General features: G+C 44.1%; 1 protein-coding gene across 2 annotated transcripts in view; it reads right to left on the bottom strand.

Annotated features, from left to right (window-relative positions):
- Positions 1-1,403: 1,403 nt before the first annotated feature.
- RAC1 (Rac family small GTPase 1) overlaps positions 1,404-22,168 on the bottom strand; it is a 39,211-nt gene continuing 18,446 nt past the window's right edge. For both annotated transcript variants that reach the window (XM_033963226.1, XM_033963227.1), the window contains 2 exons: positions 10,598-10,757; positions 1,404-3,320 (listed from right to left, as the gene is read on the bottom strand). In XM_033963226.1, the coding sequence (XP_033819117.1) occupies positions 3,190-3,320; positions 10,598-10,757 (291 nt within the window). In that variant the 3' untranslated portion in view covers positions 1,404-3,189. The remainder of the gene's footprint in view (positions 3,321-10,597; positions 10,758-22,168) is intronic.

Here is a 22,168-nt window from a genome sequence, read left to right as displayed (position 1 = left end):
GATTTTTGAATAGTAATAGGAGTTAAGTTGTTTACATACTTTAATGTTGTCCATGTGTCCATTAATATCCTATTGGTTTTCCTTATTCTAGGCATTTTAATGCTAAGCAGATGACGAAGCCTGATAGGAGACATGAGCTGCCACTCCAACCATAACCAATCTGGAAGCTTCTCCATGAGTTCTGGGAGGACCCAATACATACCTTGGCGCAATATATAGGATTGATGAAACCTATAAAAATTTGGAAAATTTACCCCTCCCTCCTCAATTGGTTTTTGTAAAGTCACTAGAGCAATTCTTACAGCTTTACCCAGCCAAATAAATTTACTAAGAATATTATTTAACTTTTTGTAAAAAGACCCCTGAAAAAAAACTGGTATCATTCCCATTTGATAACAAACCACAGGCAATATCATCATTTTGACAGTTTGAACTCTTCCCCACCAAGATAAATGTAAAGGATTCCATTGCTCACATAACTCTGTTACTTTTTGCAATAAACTTTTTTCATTCATTTGTAAAGATACCCATTTGTAAAGATTAACCTCTACTGGTCTGGAGAGTGCTAAATAAATGACAATTTTGCATGAGGTAAAACTCTTTATAGTTTATAAATCTCTCCACCCCAAAGTTAATCCTACCCAGCCTCCCGGTCTTAGTTTCAGCTAATTACCGCAACCTGCAGAGAGGATTGTGGTGCTGTAGCGTTCATTGCAGGCTTCCATCAGCCTCCGCCCCTCCTCTGACATCAGGGGCAGAATCGCAGCAGAGGAAACATGCTGCTGAGGATGACGGCAGCCTGCAAAGATCGCTACAGTACTGACAATCCTCTCTGCAGGCTGCAGTAATTATCTGAAGGTAAGAGCAAGAGGCCAGTGGGGGAAGCCAGAGGATGCTGCAAAGAGTGGGCAGCACTAGTACAGACCATGGGTCGTGAGTTTGAGACCACTGCTCTAGAAGAAATTCTGGGAATACAACTTTCTTATTTGTTTGGTTAGGAATCCTTCTTTTCAGAATAAAAAAGGCATGTTCTCAATCATACAAAGCAAGTACACTACCCTGGATATAACAAGTCTTTTGCTTTTATATCATACACTTCCAAAATTCAATAACTAATCAAAACAAGTAACATACAGAGAAGACTGCTGCAGTGCTGAAAATCAGGGAAAACCTATCCCAGCGTTACCACATTCTGCTCAAAGTGGAGTACATCAAAACAAAATGAAATGAGCTTAGGTGGAGAAGACGGACCTCTCAGCAACTTAGAGTCTCACACCCCTCCATCTTTTAGATGTCTTATATGTATTTTGTCCATAGCCACAAATTGTTTTCAAATTATTTGAAGAGGAATATTTGCACAAAGTAGAGTCCAAAATTTACTAAAAATTCAGCCATTAACAATAACTGATTCAAGGGTTTATTAATTCAAACATGCACGTAAAACACTAATTGCATTAGCAAAAATCAATGTAAAAACACTGTTCACAATATTGCAACTTTTGCAAAAGTTCTTTAATTTTGTTCTAGTGGTTGGAAGGCTGTAGTTTGACATTTTTCATTCTTGCCAGTGTTTATACTGTACAGGACATTGTTATCACAAGCATTAATTTACAGAACCTCACAGATCCAAGATAACAGTACTAATAAAACAAAAATGATGTATATGTAGGTGAGGTAAAGGACAATGTTAATATTAGTAAGTTACAGTGTTGGTATACCTGGCAAAAACAGGAAAGTTTCAGAAGATTCGTAATTTAAAAGAATGTCAAAAGTAGAAAAAATGTCTGTAAAGCTAATTCACATGATTTTTACACCTAGTGTTAAACTACTAAAGAAAGCTCCTTATTCCAGACTTACTTGACCAAAGCTAACAGGAATACATTTCAGCTTTCTACACTACAAAAATGCAAGATGCTAGTATAACAGAATGATCCTAAAATATAAGTTCTATTGCTCAGTAAGAAAGACATTCTAAGAAAAGCATTTAGTTTAACATTTGTGGGAATGACCAGTTTGAAACCATATCAAATGAATGCCCAAACGAAAACCTTTGAATCAAATACTTAGAAAACCAACCTATATTGTATTTGTGACAATTTCCTTTCATTAATCCTATGTCCATTTTGCCTTGTGATTCTCATTTTCAGAAAGTTAAAATACTGTCACTCATCACATGCAAAATCCAAATGTGTTTTTACATCCATCTCAAAATCTTACTCTTTAGAGAACATCTTTTAATTTTATATACAACGGGCCCATTCAGACATTTCCTCTATCAAGTTAGTATATTTGCCAACAGCTGAATCAGACAGACAATCTCACTAACTTGATCTATACTACAGCCTCCAAGTAACCTTCTGTCTATGAAAACAAACAGATGGAACTGAGTAACTTCTTGAATTGGGGGGGGGATTTTTACAAATCTGTCCCGATGATCCTGTTTTCAGGCTATCCATAACGAGCACACACAATTCATTGCAGATAGCCCAAAAAAAAAAAAAATTTGATTGGCCGATGGCTAACATGAACATGTTTAGGATACATGCTAGAATATCTTTTTGAACAAGATGAGGGAGTGCTAAGTCAGCTCTTGTTAAATCCAGCATTCAGTGAACTAAAATTTTAGGCAAATACTTCACTTTATTCTACAATACAATGCAGTGAAGATAAGATAAGATGGGTTAGAATGAATGCATCAAACCACAATATACCATTTCATTGTGGACACTGAACTTTTACATAAAGGCAAAAAACAACAACAAAAAAACCCAGTAACTTTATATATCAAAGTATCAGAACTTAACAGCAATTACAGACAAAATGTCAATTTTTCTTGTAGCGCTTTAGTGTTTGTAGCACAGTAATGCTTTTAAGTTCAGTTTATATTTTGGCAACATTTTTGATTAGTCTCCGAGCAAGAAATGAATTTTCTATTTAAAAATAAGGCCTTTAAACTTGGATTATCTTATTGAGGATTTAATTCTACTAGCCTGAAGTATTTGTCAAATATTTAAACAAGACCATGTTTTACATAGGTTCAAAAATGGTATTTTTTTTAAATTTTTTTAGAGAAAAATAAAACTAAATTATAAACAAAAAAAGGAGGGGAAATTGGCATTTTGAGTCTGAACTTCCAATGTTCTGAGCAAAGCTTACAAGGTTCAGAGTGGATTGGGGTGAGGTTAATGTTCACAGCAACCTGCATTTTCTCTTCTTCTTCTTGATGGGAGGTGGACAGAGAACAGCTCTAATGGCTTCATCAAACACAGTCTTGAGACCTCGCTGTGTAAGTGCCGAGCATTCCAGATATTTCACTGCACCTGCAGAACACCAAAGCAAAGATCTTAAAATGCTAAGTATTAGACAGACTATTCTAGCTGTTAATACAGTGCATGCATCATATGCTGCCAACTGTGGTACAAAAACAAATGCTAGAGCAGCCCTATATGCAGTCCAGAATGAGAGGAGAGAATGCAAAACAGAGCTTCATCACTCCAAAGAAAAGTATTTATGTTTAACATTTATATACCACTTATAACTTAAGCTCTGTACATTCAGGTACTCGAGCATTTTTCTCTATCTGTCCCAGCAGGGGGATTAGGCGTCTTGCCCAGGGTCACAAGGAGCAGCATGGGATTTGAACCCACAACCTCAGGGTACTAAGACTGTAGCTCTAACCACTGTGCCACACAACTCCCCTGGTATGAGTATGAAAATTATATTTAAATGTCTATTCTGTTAATCCTGATTGCTGGCCAGCTCAAAGTAAATTACAAAAAAACAAACAACACATCCTATTTAATAGTGCAAATACAGTGATTTACAAAACAATGCCTAAAATAAATACAGCCTACTTCATCACCTCCGCCCCCCCCAATCCAACGAGATACAGTACTACTTCATGGTCCTGATAAAATACCAAAAACACAATGTCATTTCTTAATTTGTATATTTAGGCCCTTAATACAATTGTAATCTCCATATGGTAGTCTAGAGATAGGTTACTTGCTTGTTAATAATGGATCTAATTTTGGGACTTATTCCTCTATTTATTATAAGCATTAATATAAATTCTTACTAAAAAGAAAACACACTAATATACCTTTTAAAAAATGTTTTCCAGATTGTGTCATACAATTTACACAACCAGCTGTAGCCAATTCCTTTATATGGAGAGGGAAAGCATGCCAAAAAGTTCAGGAAAAAAAGCAGCTGCTCTCATCCTCACATCTCAATGTGTTTCCGTTTACAGGATAATCTCATTTTTTTAGCTGGCTCAAACTTTACATACATATGAGTTTTAGCTGTATATAGTTTGGCCTGATACCCTTAAACACAGAACCCTAAATGTCACCTGCTGAATAGCAAAAAGCTAATACAATATTCTGAGCAAGAGTAAGGCTTTCTCCCAGGCCTTCCCACCCAAAATTATCTTGGTTACTGTATTCTGAATTGGTTGCAACCTTCTCAGCAGATACTTTGGTAAAGTTGCAGCAAATCCAAATGGCTACAGACCACTCCTTGCATTATAGTCCTAAAAGCACTTATCTCAATATGAGATGCATTCACAAGCCTTTTTACCGTCTTTACTCAATTTTCCAGTTTTAATGCAGAAGACGACTACTACCAAGCACTTCCAACTGCACTTCAAATGGAACATCCTCGACTAATTCTAGGAAAGCTTTTAGTAGAGGCTCTTTATTAAACTATTAAATGTGTTTTCTCCCATCCAAGCTGTTATAATATATACAGTAACTAGCAAAGCGATTAACTGATAATTCCCAAGATATTTCAAGTGGCAGGGAAATCTGTATATCCTCTGTTTTTTCAATCCCAAGAAAAAATACTGTACTATTCTAAACACCACCATCTATCTTTAAAAAAAATGTTTTTCAGATTGTGTCAGACAATTTACATATAAACAGCTGTAGCCAATTCCTTTATATGTTTCAAGTTTCAAGTTTATTAGGATTTTATATACCGCCTATCAAGGTTATCTAAGCGGTTTTTACAATCAGGTACTCAAGCATTTTCCCTATCTGTCCCGGTGGGCTCACAATCTATCTAACGTACCTGGGGCTATGGAGGACTGAGTGATTTGCCCAGGGTCACAAGGAGCAGCGCGGGGTTTGAACCCACAACCCCAGGGTGCTGAGGCTGTAGATCCAACCACTGTGCCACACACTCCTCCATATGGAGAGGCAAACAGGCCAAGGTAATAAAAAAGTACACATTGAACAAAATGAGCGTTTGGGCCAAACTCTGACAAAACTCCTAGCTTGATCAATGAGAACATGATTCTTTCCCTCGGTTACAATCCTTTGGTGGTGGTCATCAGTCAGAAAAGATCCAAATAACTGAACTGTCCATGAACTTAAGCAAAATCCGATGGTTCACTGTGTCAAAAATGGCAATCAAGGAGATTGGTAGTTCTGATTCTCTCTCATCCATCCACAGTTGAACAATCAATGTGCTGATACTATTACTAATTTCTATAGAGAACCGACGAGAGGAAATGCCACTCTGGATCTAATCCTAAATGGGCTAAAGGGACCTGCAAAGGAAGTGGAAGTAGTGGGACCGTTGGAAAACAGCGATCATAATATGATCAAGTTCAAGGTGGAAATAGGAATACTGAAAAGAAAGAGAACCATAGCGACAACTTGGAAGGGCAACTACGAAGCAATGAGGGGAATCTAATCTAATCTAATCTAATCCTTAAGTTTATATACCGCATCATCTCCATGAGAATGGAGCTCGACACGGTTTACAAGAACTTAAAATAGTGCGTAGAATGGTAAAGAAGAAACTTAGGAACACTTCCAAAAAATGGCAGACGGTAGAACATGCCTGGTCCTTTTTCAAGGACACGGTGAGCGAGGCGCAAAATCTGTATTTCCCCAGATTCAGAAAAGGGTGCAACAAGAGTCGAACAAAAGACCCAGCGTGGATAACTAAAATAGTGAAGGAAGCGATAAGAAAAACTCATTCAGAAAATGGAAAAAGGACAAATCTGAGGGAAACTGGAAAGATCACAGAAAGTATCAAAAAGAATGTCATCGTGTGGTTCGAAAAGCCAAAAAAGAGTATGAAGAGAGGCTAGCCAGGGAAGCACGAAATTTCAAGCCGTTCTTTAGATATATTAAAGGGAAACAGCCGGCTAGGGAAGAGATGGGATCACTGGACGACGGAGACCGGAAGGGAGCGGTGGAGAAAGAGGTCGCAGAAAGACTTAACATGTTCTTTTCATCTGTATTTACAAGCGAAGACACAACCAACTTACCGGAACCTGAACAAATCTTCAATGGAAATCAAGCACAAAAGTTAACATCCATGGAAGTGAGCTTTGATGATGTGCGCAGGCAGATAGAAAAACTAAAAACTGACAAATCGCCGGGTCCGGATGGAATCCATCCAAGGGTTCTGAAGGAACTAAAGGAGGAAATAGCGCAACTACTGCAGCAAATTTGCAACCTATCTCTGAAAACAGGTGTGATTCCGGAGAATTGGAAGATAGCCCAACGTTACGCCCATCTTTAAAAAGGGATCAAGAGGTGACCCGGGAAATTAAAGACCGGTGAGTCTGACCTCGGTTCCGGGGAAAATGGCGGAAGCACTGATAAAAGAAAACATCGATGAACATTTTGAAAGAAACAAACTTCTGATAACCAGCCAACATGGTTTCTGCAGGGGGAGATCGTGCCTGACTAACTTATTGCACTTCTTCGATGGAATTAACAAACAGATGGACAGAGGAGACCCCATAGACATCATATACCTAGATTTCCAGAAAGCCTTTGACAAGGTGTCTCATGAACGTCTACTCCGGAAACTGAGGAACCATGGGGTGGACGGAGATGTGCATAGACGGATCAGAAACTGGTTAGAGGGTAGGAAACAGAGGGTAGGGGTGAAGGGCCACTACTCAGACTGGAGAAAGGTCGAGTGGTGTTCCGCAGGGCTCGGTGCTCGGGCCGCTGCTTTTTAACATATTCATAAATGATCTAGAAACAGGGACGAAGTGTGAGATAATAAAATTTGCGGACGACACCAAACTATTTAGTGGAGCTCGGACAAAAGAGGACTGCGAAGAAATGCAAAGAGACTTGGACAAACTAGGGGAATGGGCAGAGAGATGGCAGATGAAATTCAATGTTAAGAAGTGTAAAGTATTGCATGTGGGAAGCAAAAACCTGAGGTATAATTATACGATGGGAGGGATGTTATTGACTGAGAGTACCCAAGAAAGGGACTTGGGGGTAATGGTGGACATGACAATGAAGCCGACGGCAAGGTGCGCAGCTGCCGCTAAGAGAGCGAATAGAATGCTAGGTATAATCAAGAAGGGTATTACAACCAGAACGAAAGAAGTTATCCTGCCGCTGTATCGGGCAATGGTGCATCCACATCTTGAGTACTGCATCCAGTATTGGTCACCGTACCTTAAGAAGGATATGGCGTTACTCGAGAGAGTTCAGAGGACAGCAACACGACTGATTAAGGGGATGGAAAGCCTTTCATACGCTGAGAGATTGGAAAAACTGGGACTCTTTTCCCTGGAAAAGAGAAGATTAAGAGGGGATATGATAGAGACTTACAAGATCATGAAGGGCATAGAGAGAGTAGAGAGGGACAGATTCTTCAAACTTTCAGAAAATAAAAAAACAAGAGGGCATTCTGAAAAGTTGAAAGGGGACAAATTCAAAACAAATGCTAGGAAGTTCTTCTTTACACAACGTGTGGTGGACACCTGGAATGCAATTCCAGAGGACGTTATAGGGCAGAGTACGGTACTGGGGTTTAAGAAAAGATTGGACAAATTCCTGCTGGAAAAGGGGATAGAGGGGTATAGATAGAAATTTACTGCACAGGTCCTGGACCTGTTGGGCCGCCGTGTGAGCGGACTGGTGGCCGCGATAGACCTCAGGTCTGACCCAGCGGAGGCATTTCTTATGTTCTTATGATGCTAGACGTATGCCAGTAGTCTCAAACTCAAACCCTTTCCAGGGCCATATTTTGGATTTGTAGGTACTTGGAGGGCCTCAGAAAAAAATGGTTAATGTCTTATTAAAGAAATGACAATTTTGCATGGAAGTAAAACTCTTTATAGTTTATAAATCTTTCCTTTTGGCTAAGTCTTAATAATAATATTGTCATTTATAGCTAAAGAGACATATGATCAAGAAACTGTTTTATTTTACTTTTGTGATTATGATAAACATACCGAGGGCCTCAAAATAGTACCTGGCGGGCCACGAGTTTGAGACCACTGATGTACGCAGTGCTGTACACTAACATATAAGAGACAATTCATGCTTAAAAGAGCCAGACTGTACAATCCAGACTCCCTGTCATAGTCAAAAACTCTGTAGTTGTGCAGCAACAATCAATTTGGCCAGAATTGGTAAAATTGCATCCAGCATTATTTTGTTTATAAGCAGTGCCTACTTGTTGTCAACTAAGTTATCTAGTCCAGTATTTCCCAATTCGGTCCTGGAGTACCCCCTTACCAGTCAGATTTTCAGGATATTCACAATGAATTTCATGCAGATCTTTCGTGCATATTCATTGTGGATATCCTGAAAACCTAACTGGCAAAGGGGTACTCCGGCACTACCTTGGGAAACACTGGTCTAGTGCTTTTACTCAAGCCAATGCTTCTTAACCCAGTCTCTGGGGCACCCTCAACCAACTGGGTTTTCAGGATATCCACAGAGACACAGACTTGTATGCATATCTCTCATGCATATTCACTGTGGCTTGGAGGCCAACTGAATTTCATTTTTGGCAACAAAACTGGCCTAAAAATCTAAACCTGGATTTTGAAGCTGCAGATACTCCTCCCCAATCTTGCTAACCTGTTTCTTCATCTTCAACCTACCTCCTCTTATCAAAGAAATACATACAAAGCCACATCACCCACCAACCTTGTTAAATGCTACTTGGCTCCATAACTCCTTTTTTTTAAAAAAAAAATCTTTATTCCTTTTTATTTCTCTCAACAAGTGTACAATATTATCCATAACTCCTCTTGATGTAGAAAAGATTTTTGAATAATCACAGCCTTGTCTATTTAAAAAAAATAAACAAACAAACCCCAGGCAGCTCAATACAATCTAGCCTTTCCATGAACTGAGGTAGTAGCGAGGGCATTGCTGTAACTCATACACCAAACAAAATGATTCCTTAGTTTGAATCTCCAGATGTCCAAACCACCCCCACCCCCGTCATGTATAGCAGCTATTACTGTTCTTTTATAAACCCTGAACTAAATCTCCCATTGAGTATTAAGCTCCACCCTACTCAAACACTGCCAGAGACGTTCCAGGCGCTTACAGTTCTGTTTCAGGACTCTAATTTCATTTGTGAACAATCTCACAAAATACAGAGTTGCATGTCCTTTATAGAGCCTATGGCTCCCAAACATAGGAAACAATCTGTTTCCACTACTACTTCTAGCACTATCAACCATTTCTTCTCCAACTATTTCCACAAGCTTCTCTAAATCAATTTTGCTCAAGATTGTGGCACTTAGGAACTCTTATTCTCATTTCCTAACCTACACTCCTTCCAGGTTTCTCACTACCTCTTATGCTTACTAAGGGTGCACTAGAAAAAAAAAACATTAAAACTGAATATCAAGGTTGGCTAAATGGAAAAATTTTGGCTTCCACTGGTTGTTTGTGTTCGCAAAGTACTAGTTAATCTCCCTAAAAACAGCAGCAGGGGTATTGCACTACAAACTTCTGATCAGAACTAACAAAATCATCCTGTCCAGAGGTTGATGGTAGATAAGATGAAAAGAACCTTAAACCACTCCCACCTCCATTATACACAAAACATCTCACAGTCCTGACTATGCTTATAAAACCAAGTGGAAAATAAAACAGGTGAAAGGAATATTCAAGGTTATTTTGATAACAAAAATAAAAGAATTTTAGCTCTTCTTCATGTCACTGACTAGCATCACTGTTTTGTGTAGCAGGTATGACTGACTGATGGTTGTTTGGATTTATGACACCTCAAACTGACATTATGGTAAACATAGTAAGCTTCCACAAATATGGCTATGATAGTAAATACTTATACCAGTCCCAAAATGCTGAATAATTGATAGTATTACCAGACTGGACTAGTGAAAACAGTTTCAAATAATAATTTTACTTATATGATGTTTCATGAGTATGCCTCAGCCCCACCACTCCACCGCTGTACTATCTTGTGACTGCGTGGAGATTTATGTGACTCCCAGACGTTGGCTGACAAAGCTAAGTATTTGCATCACCTTTATATAGAGGATAATATTTTATGATCGCATGAAGGATTTTTCATGGTTTTACACACATACTAAAAAATATGAGCAGCCGATGATGAAGTGCCACATAAATCTCCACGCAGTCACAAGGTAGTACAGCGGTGGAGTGGTGGGGCTGAGGCATACTCATGAAACATCATATAAGTAAAATTATTATTTGAAACTGTTTTCACTAGTCCAGTCTGGTGATACTATCAATTATGGTAAACATAGACATCTCATACCAAGAATGGTGTGTTTTTACACTTTTAATACAATGATACCATTGAAAATATCTCATACCAATTTCTTTTGCCATCGCAAGGCCCTGTGGATATGTAATCGGAGTTAACTTCTTCTCCTTCAGTTTCTCTATTGTGTCCTTATCATCTCTCAGATCAAGCTTGGTACCTACTAGTATGATGGGAGTGTTCGGGCAATGGTGTCGCACTTCAGGATACCACTACAGTAACAAAAGTTGCATAATATAAGTCACTGTAACTAATCAAAACATTTTATTCTTCATTTGTTAGTTACCGAATGTCCTGGACTGCAATGATTACCCCAGCCTTGAAAACCACAGGAAGAAATGCTGAACCATTCCCAGTTTACTCAGAGAAGGGTGTGTTGTCTAAATATCCCCAAAGAGGTAACAGAGTTGCATACTGAATATACAGAGCTCTGAATTTGGTACAATAAAAATATTTAATATTAAGATGACAGAAGATCTGGTCTGAATAAAAATAAAATGGATACACAGTTCAGCAGGACTTGCATTCTGCTAACTTTTAATTCTGACAGACTACCTGAAAAGCACAGTTACTTACCATAACAGGTGTTATCCAGGGACAGCAGGCAGCTATTCTCACATATGGGTGACGTCATCCGACGGAGCCCCGATGCAGACGCCTCACAAGAAGACTTGCTTAAAGAAACTAGAAGTTGAGTCGCCCGCACCACGCATGCCTTCCCTCCCAGTGCACAGGGCACGTCTCCTCAGTTCAGATAGCTAGCAGAGAAGCCAACCAGGGGAGGTGGATGGGTTGCGAGAATAGCTGCCTGCTGTCCCTGGACAACACCTGTTACGGTAAGTAACTGTGCTTTATCCCAGGACAAGCAGGCAGGTATTCTCACATATGGGTGACCTCCAAGCTAACCAGAAAGGGATGGTGGGAGTGTTGGCAACTTAGGAGAATAAATTTTGTAATACTGTTTGGCCAAACTGTCCATCCCGTCTGGAGAAAGTATCCAGACAATAGTGAGAAGTGAAGGTATGAACTGAGGACCAAGTGGCAGCCTTGCAAATCTCCTCAATCGGTGTCGATCTGAGGAAAGCCAATATGAACGACTGGGTTAGGTCAAAAAGCACAGTTACTTACCGTAACAGGTGTTATCCAGGGACAGCAGGCAGATATTCTTTACGCATGGGTGACGTCACCGACGGAGCCCACGGTACGGACCTTTTTACTAGAAAGTTCTAGTTGGCCGCACCGCGCGTGCGCGAGTGCCTTCCCGCCCGACGGAGGAGTGCGTGGTCCCCAGTTAGTATAAGCCAGCTAAGAAGCCAACCCGGGGAGGAGGGTGGGACGTAAGAATATCTGCCTGCTGTCCCTGGATAACACCTGTTACGGTAAGTAACTGTGCTTTATCCCAGGACAAGCAGGCAGCATATTCTTTACGCATGGGTGACCTCCAAGCTAACAAAGAGGGAGGAGGGATGGTTGGCCATTAGGAAAATAAATTCTGAAGTACAGATTGGCCGAAGTGCCCATCCCGTCTGGAGAAAGCATCCAGACAGTAGTGAGTAGTGAATGTGTGAACTGAGGACCAGGTGGCCGCCTTGCAGATTTCCTCAATGGGTGTGGAACGGAGGAAAGCAACAGAAGCGGCCATAGCTCTTACCCTGTGGGCCGTGACAGCACCGTCTAGTGACAGACCGGCCCGAGCGTAACAGAACGCGATGCAAGCTGCAAGCCAGTTGGATAGCGTCCGTTTAGAGACCGGTCGACCCAAACGATTCGGGTCGAAGGTCAGGAAGAGCTGAGGGGACAAGCGGTGAGCCCTTGTACGATCGAGATAGTAAGCCAGGGCACGCTTGCAGTCAAGACTGTGCAATGCCTGTTCTCCGGGATGTGAATGAGGTTTCGGGAAGAACACAGGCAAAACAATGGACTGGTTGAGGTGAAAAGCTGAGACCACCTTTGGAAGGAATTTTGGATGGGTGCGCAGAACCACCTTGTCATGGTGAAAAATAGTGAACGGTGGATCGGCAACCAGTGCATGAAGCTCACTAACCCTCCTGGCAGAGGTGATGGCAATGAGGAAAAGAACCTTCCATGTCAGAAATTTGAGCGAAGTTGTGGCAAGTGGCTCAAAGGGAGGTTTCATGAGGGCAGACAAAACCACATTCAGGTCCCAGACGACCGGAGGAGGCTTCAGAGGTGGTTTGATGTTGAAGAGGCCCCTCATGAATCGGGAAACCAGAGGGTGAGCCGTGAGAGGTTTTCCTAGGACAGGCTCATGAAATGTCGTGATGGCACTGAGATGGACTCTGATTGAGGTAGACTTGAGGCCTGCGTTGGACAGGGAGAGTAAGTAGTCCAGAACAGTTTCCACCGCTAAGGAGGTGGGATTGTGATGATGGCGGAGGCACCAAGAGGAGAACCTGGTCCACTTCTGATGGTAACATTGGAGGGTGGCCGGTTTCCTGGAGGCGTCCAAAATGAGACGGACAGGCTGAGACAGATTTCCTGAAGAGGTCAGCCCGAGAGAAACCAAGCTGTCAGGTGGAGGGAAGACAGATTGGGATGTAGTAGAGACTGATGTTGCTGTGTAAGTAGAGTAGGAAACACAGGCAGAGGAATGGGCTCCCTGGAGCTGAGTTGAAGTAGAAGGGAGAACCAGTGTTGACGAGGCCACCGGGGAGCTATGAGGATCATGGTGGCTCCGTCCCTGCGGAGTTTGGATAAAGTCCGCAACATCAGAGGTAGAGGAGGAAAGGCATAGAGGAACCGATCCGTCCAGTCGAGAAGGAATGCATCCGGGGCCAGACGATGAGGAGAGAAGAGTCTGGAGCAGAACTGGGGCAGCTGATGGTTGTGAGGAGCTGCGAATAGGTCCATCTGCGGAGTGCCCCAGCGAGCAAAGATGGAGTGGAGCGTGGGAGGATCCAAAGTCCACTCGTGAGGTTGAAGGACGCGGCTGAGATTGTCGGCCAGGGAGTTCTGTTCGCCCTGGATGTAGACCGCCTTGAGGAAGAGACTGCGGGCCGTGGCCCAGGTCCAGATACGAAGAGCCTCCTGACAAAGGAGGCGAGATCCTGTGCCGCCCTGTTTGTTTATGTAGTACATGGCGACTTGGTTGTCCGTGCACAGGAGCAGAACCTGAGGACAAAGAAGGTGCTGGAAGGCCTTGAGAGCATAGAACATGGCTCGTAGTTCTAGAAAATTGATGTGATGTCGACGCTCCTGTGGGGTCCAAAGACCCTGGGTGCGTAGGTCTCCCAGGTGAGCTCCCCATGCATAAGGGGAGGCATCCGTGGTGATGATCATGGAATGTGGGGGCAGATGCAACAGAAGGCCCCTGGAAAGGTTTGAGGAGTTCAACCACCATTGTAGAGATCGCTGAAGAGATGATGTCACAGAGATGGGATGAGAAAGAAGATTCGAGGTCTGTGACCACTGGTCGGCCAGAGTCCATTGAGGTGTCCTGAGGTGGAGTCGTGCTAAGGGAAGCACATGCACCGTTGATGCCATGTGTCCCAGGAGGACCATCATCTGTCGAGCTGGGATGGTGTGATGAAGAAGCACCTGATGACAGAGGTGGAGCAGAGTCCGTCGACGATCGGAGGGGAGGAATGCCCTCATTAGTGTGGTATCGAGAACTGCTCCGATGAACTGAAGGCGCTGTGTGGGAAGCAGATGCGACTTGGGGTAGTTGATCTCGAACCCCAGTAGATGGAGAAGAGAGATGGTATGTTGAGTGGCTTGTAGCACAAGAGGAGACGTAGGAGCTGTCACTAACCAATCGTCCAAGTAGGGAAACACTTGGAGGTTGTGAGACCTGAGGAAGGCCGCCGCCACAATGAGGCATTTGGTGAACACCCTGGGTGATGAAGCGAGGCCAAAAGGTAGCACCTTGTACTGATAATGGCGATGGTGCACCTGGAATCGCAGGTAGCGACGTGAAGTTGGATTGATTGGTATGTGAGTGTAGGCCTCTTTGAGGTCCAGGGAACATAGCCAGTCGTTGTGAGAGAGATGAGGGTAAAGCGTGGCAAGGGAGAGCATTCTGAACTTCTCCTTGACTAGACACTTGTTGAGGTCCCTGAGATCGAGAATGGGACGAAGGTCTCCTGTCTTTTTGGGTACCAGGAAGTAGCGGGAGTAGAATCCCTGACCCCTTTGATCTGGAGGTACTTCTTCGATGGCATTGAGAAGGAGGAGGGATTGAACCTCCCTCAGGAGGAGGGGGGTTTGAGTTGAGAGAGAAGCAGACTCGACGGGAGGATTGTCTGGCGGAAGAGTCTGGAAGTTGAGGGAGTAGCCGTGGCGGATGATGTTGAGGACCCACTGGTCCGATGTGATGACCTCCCAACGGCTGAAGAAAATGTGGAGCCTGCCTCCGATTGGCTGAGGAAGAGGCAATGAGGGTGGAAGACTGGCTAAGCCCTGGAGAGAGGAGTCAAAAGGGCTGAGAAGGTTTGGCAGGAGGAAGAGGCTTTGCAGGTTGATTAGGCTGGGCACGAGCCTGGGTGTGTTGGTGCTGGCGGGCCCGCCTAGGTTGCTGTGCAGGTGGGTTGAGCGGTCTGGCAGAGAACCGGCGTTGATATGATGTCTGCGGTCTATAAGGACGAGCAGGAGGAGTCTTTTTCTTTGGTTTAATGAGAGTATCCCATCTGGTCTCATGGGCGGAGAGCTTCTGAGTGGTGGTATCCAGGGACTCTCCGAATAGTTCATCTCCCAGACATGGGGCGTTGGCTAGACGGTCCTGATGGTTGACGTCTAGATCAGAGACCCTGAGCCAGGCCAGGCGGCGCATAGCCACAGCGATGGCAGATGCACGGGAGGAGAGCTCAAAGGAGTCATAGACAGAGCGCACCATGAACTTCCTCAGTTGAAGCAGGCTGGAGATGTGCTGCTGGAAAAGAGGGACCTTGTGCTCCGGCATGTATTTTTGCATGGAGGAGAGTTGCATTACCAGATGTTTCAGGTAGAAGGAAAAATGGAAGGAGTAGTTGTTTGCCCTATTGGCAAGCATGGCATTTTGGTAGAGCCGTTTGCCAAATTTGTCCATAGTTTTTCCTTCTCTGCCAGGAGGGGTGGAGGCATACACACTGGTGCCCTGAGTCTTTTTCAAGGTGGATTCTACCAGGAGAGACTCGTGGGGCAGTTGGGGTTTATCAAAACCTGGGATTGGTATGACCCTATAGAGACTGTCCAATTTACGGGGGGCCCCAGGGACAGTTAGCGGGTTCTCCCAATTTTTATAAAAAGTTTCCCGTAGGATATCGTGAACAGGTAACTTTAGGAACTCCTTGGGAGGTTGATCGAAATCCAGAGCCTCCAGGAAAGCTTGTGACTTTTTGGAGTCAGATTCCAATGGCAAAGACAAAGCCCCTGACAACTCCCTGAGAAATTTAGAGAAGGAAGATTGTTCAGGTTTGGAAGTGGTCTCGGGTGCGGAAGGCTCTTCGTCCGACGACGATGCATCCTCCTCGGTACCGGGGGGGGATTCTTCCCATAGGTCCGGGTCTCTGACATCGGTGGTTGCGTGTCGAGAGACCGGAGTGGACGGGTCGGCGTGGTGAGTCTTAGACAAAGACTTGCCTGAGCGTACCGAGACATTCCCTGGCGATGTAGACCTGTGTCTGTCCCGATCCCGGGAAGAACGGTGCCGGTCTGGGTCTTGGGAAGACCGGTGCCGGTCCGGGTCATGGGAAGACCGGTGTCCTGCTCGGTCCCGAGGAGGATCCGTCGTCGTTAAGGCGACTGGCTCGTGCGGTGCCGAGAGAATGGGCATGGAAGAGTCCATAGGTACCAATGGAGTGGATACCGGTTGGACGGTGCGGGGCTCGGGCCGGTCTGGTACCGAGAGCAGCGGTGCCAAGATAGATGGTAAGAGCTGCTGAAGTTGCTGGTGGAGTTGCTCTTGCAACTTGTCCTGGAGGATGGCCGCAATGCGGTCATCCAGGGGAGGCACCGGAACCACTTTTTTTCTTTTTTGGTTCCTTGGGTGCCGCTCTACACTCCGGCGATGAGGGAGCCGATGACGAGGCACTCACCGATATCGGAGTGGAGCGTTTCTTGGCCCGGCGTGGAGCCGAGAGGACTGGTGCCGTCCCCGAGGTGGGAGGGCGCTCAAGGGTGGAAGGCTTCTTAGCCGGCTTACCTGGCGCCGGAGGCGCCGACGTCGTCTCAGGCGGCGTCGAAGTGGTCGGTGTCGATTTCGACGGTGCCGCAGATGAAGATGTCGAATCCATAGACGGGCCGGTGCCGAAAAGTAAATTCTGTTGGATTTGACGATTCTTCAACGTGCGCTTTTTAAGAGTGGCACAGCGGGTGCAGGAGTCCGCCCGATGCTCTGGTCCCAGACACTGCAAGCACCAATTGTGTGGGTCAGTGAGGGAGATCGGGCGTGCACACCGCTGGCACTTCTTAAAGCCTGGTTGCGGGGGCATGAATGGAAACACGGCCTCCGCAAAATCAAACCCCGAGGCCTGGATCGTGGCAATAGGCCCCGCCGGGGTAGGAACGAAAAAATAAAACAAAAGAAAGGTTTTTTTTTTTTTTTTTTGGAATTGGGAAGAAAAAAGTACCCGAAGGTGAAAAACCGAAAAAAATAACGCGAGCGGGAAGGCAAAAGGAGGATTTCAACTCTGTTGAAAAAACACACGTCTTCTTCGCTCCGCGGAAATGAAGAAACTGGGGACCACGCACTCCTCCGTCGGGCGGGAAGGCACTCGCGCACGCGCGGTGCGGCCAACTAGAACTTTCTAGTAAAAAGGTCCGTACCGTGGGCTCCGTCGGTGACGTCACCCATGCGTAAAGAATATGCTGCCTGCTTGTCCTGGGATAAAAGCCTAGTTCCAAAAAACGGAATCACAAATAAACAGATAGAGGAACCAGTTCAAAAAATACTTTCCACTTTCAACGGTGCTCAGAATCCAAGATGGAATGTAAGAACTCAGAGTGGGGGATTAACCCCTACCAGAACTCTTGTGGTATCTATCATTGCACCATGACTGCTGTGAAAAGTTGTTTTGAAACATTGAATACAATAAATGATACTTTGTAACTTGCACACTTTCAATTTTCTTATAATGTATGAATGATTCAAAGGTTAAGTAACTTAGCTGAAGATTGCTGCTAGCGTTAGTTTGGCTGGGTCCTGACGCATTTCGCCTTACTGGCTTCCTCAGAGAACCCGCATACAATCTTGCATATTGTTATTTATCCTAAGAAAGACAGAAAAGTATGGTACATGTAAAAATGGGTATAAAAAACTCAAATTCATACCAAACTCTCGGCGCAGGAGGCAATGTACCTGGTTTGAAATCAGTGAAATATTCTTTTCCTGTGACATGAGCGCTCAGCTGAGCACCCGATATTTATGCTTGAGAAGAGATGTCAATCAACATCACTGATTTGATTTCACTGATTTCAAACCAGGTACATTGCCTCCTGCGCCGAGAGTTTGGTATGAATTTGAGTTTTTTATACCCATTTTTACATGTACCATACTTTTCTGTCTTTCTTAGGATAAATAACAATATGCAAGATTGTATGCGGGTTCTCTGAGGAAGCCAGTAAGGCGAAACGCGTCAGGACCCAGCCAAACTAACGCTAGCAGCAATCTTCAGCTAAGTTACTTAACCTTTGAATCATTCATACATTATAAGAAAATTGAAAGTGTGCAAGTTACAAAGTATCATTTATTGTATTCAATGTTTCAAAACAACTTTTCACAGCAGTCATGGTGCAATGATAGATACCACAAGAGTTCTGGTAGGGGTTAATCCCCCACTCTGAGTTCTTACATTCCATCTTGGATTCTGAGCACCGTTGAAAGTGGAAAGTATTTTTTGAACTGGTTCCTCTATCTGTTTATTTGATCTGAGGAAAGCTACAGAAGCTGCCATTGCTCTGACTTTATGGGCTGTGACTTTACTGTGAAGTGGTAATTCAGCCTGGGCATAGCAGAAAGAGATATAAGCCGCCATCCAATTAGAGATGATGCGTTTAGAAATTGGATGTCCCAACTTATTTGGATCAAAAGAGACAAAAAGTTAAGGAGCAGTTCTGTGTGGTTTGGTGTGTTCCAAGTAGAAGGCGAAAGCACGTTTACAGTCCAGAGTATGAAGAGCGGATTCTACAGGTTGAGAATGAGGCTTTGGAAAAAACACTGGAAATACGATAGATTGGTTGAGATGAAATTCTGAGACCACTTTAGGTAGGAATTTCGGATGAGTACGAAGAACCACCTTGTCATGATGGAACACAGTGAATGGTGGATCAGTAACCAAAGCTTGCAGCTCACTGAATCGTCGAGCAGAAGTGAGGGCAATGAGAAACACCACTTTCCAAGTGAGATACTTCAAATGAGCCTTATCAATTGGTTCAAATGGAGGCTTCATGAGTTGAGAAAGGACAACATTGAGGTCCCAAACCACAGGAGGCGGTTTGAGAGGAGGTTTGACATTGAAAAGTCCTTTCATGAATCTGGAAACTACCGGATGAGCAGAGAGGGGTTTCCCTTCAATAGGCTGATGAAAAGCTGCAATTACACTGAGATAGACTCAAATGGATGTAGACTTGAGTCCAGAGTTGGATAGGTGCAAAAGATAATCCAAAACAGATAAGGAGGAATGTTGAGGCTCCTTATGATGAGAGAAACACCATGTAGAAAATCTTGTCCATTTTTGGTGATAGCATTGTCTAGTTGTAAGCTTTCTAGAAGCTTCTAAAACATATCTGACAGATTGAGAAAACTGAAGAGGAGTTAAGTTGAAAGGTACCAGGCTGTCAGGTGTAGAGACTGCAGGTTGGGATGAAGCAGAGATCCTTGACTGTGTAAGCAGAGAAGGAAAAACTGGTAGAAGGTATGGCTCCTTGCTGCTGAGTTGAAGTAGAAGGGAATACCATGGTTGTCTCGGCCACCGAGGAGCAATTAGAATCATGGTGGCATGATCGTTCTTCAATTTGACTAGAGTCTTGAGAATGAGAGGGAATGGAGGAAATGCGTAGAGGAATAGATTCGTCCATTGTAGAAGAAAAGCATCTGCCTCGAGACAGTGAGGAGAGTAAATCCTGGAGCAGAACTGAGGCAGTTTGAAGTTGTGGGGAGCTGCAAAGAGGTCTATCTGAGGTGTTCCCCACTGTGAGAAAATGTGATGAAGAGACGAGGAATGGAGAGTCCATTCGTGAGGTTGCAGAAGACGACTCAAGTTGTCCGCCAAGGAATTCTGAGCCCCTTGAATGTAGACAGCTTTCAGGAAGGTGTTGTGACGGATTGCCCAGTCCCAAACTTCCAGAGCTTCTTGACAAAGGGAGGCAGACCCCGTCCCTCCCTGTTGTTGACATAATACATGGCGACTTGGTTGTCCGTGTGGACGAGGACTACTGTGTCATGAAGGAGATGTTGAAAAGCATGGAGAGCTTTGAGGAAACATAGAAGATGACGCTCTGAGTTCCAACTGATTGATATGACACTGACGATCCGTACTGGTCCAGAGGCCTTGAGTACGGAGACCATCGAGATGAGCGCCCCAAGCGTATGACGACGAGTCTGTCGTGAGGACCTTTTGATGAGGGGGCATGTGAAAAAACAAGCCTCTGGAAAGATTGGAAGAGAGCATCCACCAACGGAGAGACTTCTTCAAAGGAGGAATGACTGTGATGTGTCGAGAAAAAGGATTGCAAACCTGCGTCCATTGAGATGCCAGGGTCCACTGAGGAATTCTGAGGTGAAGTCTGGCAAAAGGAGTCACGTGTACTGTGGAGGCCATGTGACCTAGAAGTACCATCAAGTGTCTTGCTGAGATGGAAGAGCGGGAATACACTGTATGACAGAGTTGAAGAAGAGCTTCCAGATGTTGTTGTGGAAAGAATGCTCAGAGTTGGAGAGTGTCCAGAACAGCTCCAATGAATTGTAGATTCTGAGAGAGTTGAAGTTGAGATTTGGGAAAGTTGATTTCGAATCCCAAACTTTGTAGGAACCAGGTAGTCCGTTGGGTCGCTACAATAACCCCTTGAGAGGTGGAATCTTTGATGAGCCAGTCGTCGAGGTAAGGAAATACCTGAAGACCATGATTCCGTAGAGCTGCCGCTACCACAACCAGGCACTTGGTGAACACTCTGGGAGACTAGGCCAGGCCGAAGGGTAGTACTCTGTATTGAAAATGCAGATTCCCCACCCGAAATCTGAGGTATTGACACGAGGCTGGATGAATGAGGATATGAGTATAGGCCTCCTTGAGATCCAGAGAACATAGCCAATCGTTCTGCTCGAGAAGGGGATAGAGAGATGCCAGGGACAACATTTGAAACTTTTCTTTGAGCAAATATTTGTTGAGAGCCCTGAGATCCAAAATGGGTCGCAGATCGCCCATCTTCTTCGGTACAAGGAAGTAACGGGAGTAAAACCCCCTGCTCTGCTGTTCCAAAGGAACTGGTTCGATGGCATGGAGACGAAGCAGAGCATGAGCTTCCTGAAGAAGAAGGGCGGTCTGGGATGGATTGGAAGGATACTCTCTTGGAGGAAGCTCTGGTGGAACCTGAGTGAAATGAAGAGAATATCCTTCCCTTATGATGGTAAGTACCCAGAGGTCGGATGTAATGACCGTCCATCGATTGTAAAAATGATGGAGACGACCTCCTATTGGTGGAAAAGGAGTCAAGAGACAGAACGATGGAGGTTATGCTCTTTTGTAAACAGTCAAAAAGGCTGAGAAGCCTTAGGTGCAGCAGAAGGTTGAGGTTTCTGAGACTTCTGAGACGGCTGTTTCTTCAAAGGAGGGCAGGTGTAAGGTGCCGGCTTTGGAGGAAAACACCTCTGGTAGATAACAGGAGGGCGTGCAGGCCTAGAAGGAGCTGGCTTAGGCTTAGATCTGCTATGGAGGCAAAAGATTTGGCATGATCAGACAACTTCTTGGTGGCTGCCTCGATGGACTCATCGAAAAGGTCATTGCCCTCACAAGAGATGTTGGCTAGACGGTCCTGACGGTTAGAGTTCATGTCAATAGTGCGAAGCCAGGCTAGACGACGCATGGCCACAGAGCAAGCTGCTGCTCGGGCAGAGAGCTCAAAGGCATCATAAGAGGATTGTAGAAGATGGATACGTAACTGAGAGAAAGAAGCAATGTCTTCTTGGAACTCAAAATGCATGGTATCATCCAAGTAATTCAAAAATTTTGGCAAAAGAGACAAAAGAAATTCAAAGTAATTGATGAAATGAAAATTATACTTAAGGACTCTAGAAGACATCATCGCATTCTGGTAGATACGACGTCCAAATTTGTCCATGGTTTTTCCTTCCCGGCCAGGAGGAACTGTGGCATAAACTCTGGAAGGATAAACTCTGTAACTCTTTAAAGAGGATTCCACAAGCAGGGATTGATGAGACAACTGGGAGTTGTCAAAGCTTTTATGATGGACCGTTTTATATCTGGAGTCCAACTTTCCTGGAACTGCTGGAATGGAAAAAGGAGTCTCCATGCATCTAGTAAAAGTTTGATCAAGAAGCTTATGAAGTGTAAGCTTATGAAGGGTAAGCTGGAGGTTGAGGAAGATGCATGACCTCGAGGTATTCTTTAGAATATTTAGAGCCAGTGTCTAATGGAACGCTCAAGTCCACAGCCATCTGTCTCAAAAAAGA

The sequence above is a fragment of the Geotrypetes seraphini genome, chromosome 11 (genome assembly GCF_902459505.1).
Source record: "Geotrypetes seraphini chromosome 11, aGeoSer1.1, whole genome shotgun sequence".
NCBI lineage: Eukaryota > Metazoa > Chordata > Amphibia > Gymnophiona > Dermophiidae > Geotrypetes > Geotrypetes seraphini.
The sequence above is the reverse complement of the archived record's forward strand: the minus strand, read 5'-3'. Positions and strand labels throughout refer to the sequence as shown.